Source organism: Ranitomeya variabilis, chromosome 4 (genome assembly GCF_051348905.1).
Source record: "Ranitomeya variabilis isolate aRanVar5 chromosome 4, aRanVar5.hap1, whole genome shotgun sequence".
Taxonomy (NCBI): domain Eukaryota; kingdom Metazoa; phylum Chordata; class Amphibia; order Anura; family Dendrobatidae; genus Ranitomeya; species Ranitomeya variabilis.
This window is the reverse complement of record NC_135235.1, coordinates 725082034-725088033: the sequence shown is the minus strand read 5'-3', so window position 1 is coordinate 725088033 and position 6000 is coordinate 725082034. Positions and strand designations below refer to the sequence as shown.

The 6000-nt window shown below is 38.2% G+C and overlaps 1 protein-coding gene across 1 annotated transcript in view; it reads right to left on the bottom strand.

The window, feature by feature from the left end:
* Window positions 1-1147: 1147 nt before the first annotated feature.
* The window catches only part of LOC143766686 (uncharacterized), a 28358-nt gene continuing 23505 nt past the window's right edge, over window positions 1148-6000 (bottom strand). Inside the window, exon 7 of the mRNA XM_077254541.1 lies at window positions 1148-3696. Coding sequence (XP_077110656.1) covers window positions 2087-3696 — 1610 coding nt within the window. The 3' untranslated portion in view covers window positions 1148-2086. The remainder of the gene's footprint in view (window positions 3697-6000) is intronic.

Genomic DNA, 6000 nt, shown 5'->3' with positions numbered 1-6000 from the left:
TACCAAAAATGCAAATGAGTCATCATTAATATTAGTTCGTACATTTTCCAGAACATCAATTGTCGGAGTGGCTTCACCGTTTGTAAACAATATTGATTGTCTAAGTCTGTCTTCTTTTGTGCTATGTGTCAATTCATTATCATTTAATCTGGGTGTGGTCTGTAACCTTTTTCCCATATGTGAGGGTAACCATACTTTGAATATCTTATTTTTTTGTTCATCGTTAAGATTGAACTTATCTGTGTTTGATTCAAAAATGTCCGCACTATAAATGGCATCCATCTTGTCAATGAAGTTTGGAATGTCTTTTACAATTTTCATTAACTGATCGTGTATTTTCAAATTAATTTGTGCTGCTCTGTCATGGAATTTTTTCTGTTGTAGTTCATCTGCTTGTAAATCTTCTACTGAAACATCTGGATTTTGTGTGTCTGGTACAAATGATGCGGCGGCATAGTCTTCCTGTTTGTTTGATCGTGTACCAACAGAAGCCTTTTTTATATCTTGGTGCAATTTGGACAATAATTCTGCTCGAGTATCAATTTGATCTTCCAATTGTTCATTATGCATTATGCTCTGACAATATCAAACAATTTGGACAATCGAAGTAATCCCATCAGACTCTTGTGTGTTACCTTGTGTGTCAGTATGACCAATGTCTTGTGTGATAGTACATGCTTTATGTATTTGTGTTTCAGTTTTCTCAAAGACTAAATTATTGTACACTCATACCATGTGTGTGACATTTTGAAGCTTTCTCTGTAACTTGTTTTACTGAGAAAAACCTCTTATCAATTTTAAGATTCTCTGCTTCACATTGGCTGACTCCTCAGACCTCCGCCTGGATCGGACACATGCAGGTTTTTATGGTTGGAGACACAAATCTTCACTCCTCTGTAGATTCTGTCTGATCCTTGTGACATGAAATAGTGGAATTCCTGCACCTTGAACAACAGGTGTTTAGCAGAGCTCTCCTCCCCCTGTGTGCAATCGAAAGGAATCCACCCAAAATAGCACATAAATCAGATTTGGCTGGGCTCCTCAAAATGTTAGAAAAAATAACACTTTCTTCCTTTTTTTTTTTTAAGTGAGAGCACGCTGAGGATAGAAAGGAACGCAATATTGAATTGTGCGGATAAAACAAATGTTGTTTAATGTTTATTCAAAAAGTGATTACAAAAATGAAGAAAAGTAAGTTTATAGCACCCAAAAACAAGTATTAGATTATAAAAGAGAAAACAAGCATTCAGTGGTTCTTACATATGGTCATGAAGTTGATGTGGTCCGGGTTGGAGATTCGTAAAGTATGGGAGATCTCCTGAACAAGAGTTAGGTCGGCTTATATACTATTTTGACCCATAGACTTACATTGGTTTCTATTTTTCCTGTCTCATAACAACATAAGATGATCTGCCGCTATGTTCATAGCCTCTACCGTATTAGAAGAACACTAGTAACTTGCGGAATATGCATATTAGTTATTTGTACATTACCTCATTTTGAAATGCTTAAGCATATAGCCTGTGACCTTTAAGAACCATTTACTATCTCCAAATAGCCACATATTGGCAGTTCTGACAAAAGCCCCATAGTTCTGACAAACAGAGAACAGATGTATCTGCCAAAATCCTCAGAATAACTCAGTCCCTCAATATACAGAGTATCTATTTGCTAGTTAGAACCTGCATAAGTTAAGTAATCTATATTTTTTATTATTGAAATACTAATATTTTACAGTAGCTTACCCTCCTTCTGGAGTGTGTCAATGACTGCCTCCTAGACATCTGTCCAGTGAGCAGTCTTCCTCTTGATTGTGGAGACTACTGAAACAGACTAACGGACCTTTTTTGAACGTTTAGGAAGCCACTGCAGGTGTTTTTATTCTAATTTACTGACATAATGACTTTTGGGTTTTCATTGGCTGTAGGATATAGTCATCAACAGAAATAAACGCTTGAGATAGATCACTCTGTAATGACTCTAATATAAGAGTTCAATTTTTTGCATTGAAGAACTGAAATAAATTAACTTTTTGATAATATTCTAATTTAGTTAGAAGCACTTGTATGTGACTATGTAAAAACAATTAAGAACTTAAAAAAAGCTTCTCCCCTGTGTCAATTCTTTGGTGGCTAGAAAGAGATGGTTTCTTCACAAAACATTTCCCACATTCTGAAAATGAAAAAGGCTTCTCCCCTGTGTGGGTTTTCTGGTGGCTAACAAGATTCGCTTTGTGGTTAAAACATTTCCCACATTCTGAACAGGAAAAAGGCTTCTCCCCTGTGTGGGTTTTCTGGTGGCTAACAAGATTCGCTTTCCTGGTAAAACATTTCCCACATTCGGGACAGGAAAAAGGCTTCTCCCCTGTGTGAGATCTATGATGTTTGATAAGACCTGATTTATATAGAAAACATTTCCCACATTCTGAACAGGAAAAAGGCTTCTCTCCTGTGTGGGTTTTCTGGTGGCTAACAAGACTCGATTTCTGGTTAAAACATTTCCCACATTCTGAACAGGAAAAAGGCTTCTCCCCTGTGTGAGATCTATGATGTCTGACAAGAAATGATTTAGCTAGAAAACATTTCCCACATTCTGAACAGGAAAAAGGCTTTTCCCTTGTGTGGGTTTTCTGGTGGCTAACAAGACTCGCTTTGTAGTTAAAACATTTCCCACATTCTGAACAGGAAAAAGGCTTCTCCCCTGTGTGGGTTTTCTGGTGGCTAACAAGATTCGCTTTCTGGTTAAAACATTTCCCACATTCTGAACAGGAAAAAGGCTTCTCCCCTGTGTGAGATCTATGATGTCTGACAAGAAATGATTTAGCTAGAAAACATTTCCCACATTCTAAACAGGAAAAAGGCTTTTCTCCTGTGTGGGTTTTCTGGTGGCTAACAAGATTCGATTTCTGGTTAAAACATTTCCCACATTCTGAACAGGAAAAAGGCTTCTCCCCTGTGTGAGATCTATTATGTCTGACAAGAAATGATTTAGCTAGAAAACATTTCCCACATTCTGAACAGGAAAAAGGCTTCTCCCCTGTGTGAGATCTATGATGTCTGACAAGAAATGATTTATCTAGAAAACATTTCCCACATTCTGAACAGGAAAAAGGCTTTTCCCCTGTGTGAGTTCTTTGGTGGGTAACAAGATGCGCTTTTCGAATAAAACATTTCCCACATTCTGAACATGAAAAAGGCTTTTCCCCTGTGTGAGTTCTTTGGTGGGTAACAAGCTGCGCTTTCCCAATAAAACATTTCCCACATTCTGAACATGAAAATGGCTTCTTCCCTGTGTGAATTCTCTGGTGAATGACAAAATCTGATTTCTGGTTAAAACATCTCCCACACTTGGAACAAGAAAATCTATTGTCTGCTTTGTGAAGTTTTTGTTGCTTGAGAAATGACTTTTCTAGGGGAAAACTATTTCCATATTCTGAAAATGAAAATGTCTTCATTGTTTTAGGAGCAGTTTGATTTGTAATGCTTATTTTGTGACTTTGATTTTCATTAGTACTAGGTAATGAATCAGAAGACAGGACCTGTTCCAAATGATCAGATGACAGATCTTTGCTGTGAAGGGATGATGGTATATTTGGAGTAATGGCATTCACTTCAATTGTATCCTGTGGGATCTCAAGATTATCTGATTTAAACATTGAAGATGTCGGCTGTCCTGCTGATCTCCTGGTACGGTCATCTGCCAAGAATAAAACCAATTATTATTTTAGAATAAAATATCCTTGAATTCTATATTTTTGAACATTTCTACTTAAACGGTCTGTAAAAATGGCAAGTTATGCAAAATTACTGAATTATTCACCAAGGCAATGACAGTTTACAGTTTACTAGACTGTGCTCAAAACCACATTAAGCATCCATGATTTTGGCATTACTATAGTGAGAAGAAACCACTTATTTTACGGCATGTGTATCTCCTGGAGCACAATGTGTTGGGTAATAACTTGGGATATTTGCAATTTTCACTTTCCAACATCCACTGCGTGTGCTAATATCTGGAAACTGCAGTGCAGTCAAAATAGTCACTATTTCTATAGATTAATTTATTGAGGGTTATAATTTACAAAATGGAGTCACTTTATAGGGATTTCATCAGATCTGGTTTTCTGCAATTTTGTCATATTAGGGATTCTGCAAATGGTGTGCCCCATCTCCTCTGCGATCTGCTCCTGTAACGTCTGCTTCGGACACCAGACGCGGCTTACTCATTCTGCAGGCGATGCTGGTAACAGAGGTGGGGTTGGAACCAGAAGCTCTTGGCGGTGCAGGCTCTTCCCAGCCACTAAGATTAGGGTGCCTGGTATCTGTAGTACCATCCAGTCTGGCAGTATGGGTGTGTGTGTATTCAGCTGCAGTAATCTCTTCCCTGTTTTAGCCAATTGGAAAGCACCAAACATTTTTTAATCCGATAAATTTGTATTAACCATAACAAGATTTACAACAGATCACATGTTCATACTCATTTTGTTTTACAGTAAATTAACCCCCCGATGGAGACGATATCAGGAGCAAACAATAATTCGTCCATAGTTGACAATATCAGACAGAGTTCCAGTTTACCATAAGTTGTACTCTATAATACTATATACTGGTATAACATAAATCCTATCCAACCACGGATGTCATAATTTATGGAAGAAATTCAGCTTGTCCCTCCTGGTGTAAATACTTTTCTCAAGCTCAGTTATGTGGTTCGTTTGAGCAATGAATTCACATCTGGACGGAGGCTCCTCCCTAACCCAATATTTTGCAATCAGTTTCCTTGCAGCAAATGATAATCTTGCAATTACAATTTTAGTTGTATTGTCAGTTAATATTTCCTCCACATACCCTAATATACATATCAATGGATCCCTAGGAATAACATACCCATACACCACTACAATACAGTTCAACACTACAATCCAATAGGAGGGCAATCTGGGACAATGCCAAAGCACATGCAATATGTCCGTCTGAGATTGCGAACACCTTGGACAATCAGAGTTGGACTTCAAAAGCCCCACACCTTACTACAGCTTGAAGCATATTGCCGGAATCTGCCAGATACAGCCTTGATCTCCTCTAGTTCAGTCCTCTGTGCTCAGCTCCCGGCTTGTGTATTTGTTTCCTGTTGTGACCCCGGCCTGTTTACTGACTACTCCTATGTCTCCTGAGTTATTATTTTCTCTGGCCTCTTGCTTCTGACACGGTTATCTGTCTATTCTTCTTCCCATCTTACTCCACAGAACAGTAGGTAACACTGTGCCCCAAGCCTAGGGGTCTCTGTGTAAGTCCAAATCCATGTAGAGGGGTTAAAGAAGTTAAAGGGTAATGGGCAAAATTGTGACTATAGACAATTACACATCTACTGAAATGATCAAGCTGAACAATCATCCTCAGGAAAAAAAAATGAGTAGTGGTGAAACTTCTCTGGAGTAATTGGAGTATGGGACTCGGTGGCTCTAAGCAATATAAACTATCGTAAGGACCAATATTTTCTGTCAGATAAATGTGAAGAAGAAATATTAGACATTTAAATAGAACTTTTTATAATAGTGCAGAGCTGAGGGATCTTAAATTTAGATCTCAGGTATTTGGTAACTGAAACCTTTTTCTAAACACTACCAGGGAGTTACAGACTCAGATAAGTGAGGCAGGCCGATCCCACCACAATCAAACTATCATGCAGAATGAACATGTAACAAAAAAAAAAAAAGTTACATCCTCAACAACAACATATGTATGAGGGGAGAACTCCAACACTATACCGGAGTTGTTCTCATTTATGGTGGACTACTGGAGCTACTATGAGTCCTGACCAGAAGAGTAGAGAAAGTATTAGCGCCCCCATTTCAGGAGAGATTACTGCACAATCCGAATTAACGTATATACTCGAGTATAAGCCGAGACCCCTAATTTTGCCACAAAAACTGGGAAAACAATGACTCGAGTATAAGCCTAGGGTGGAAAATGCAGCAGCTACCGGTAAATGTCAAAAATA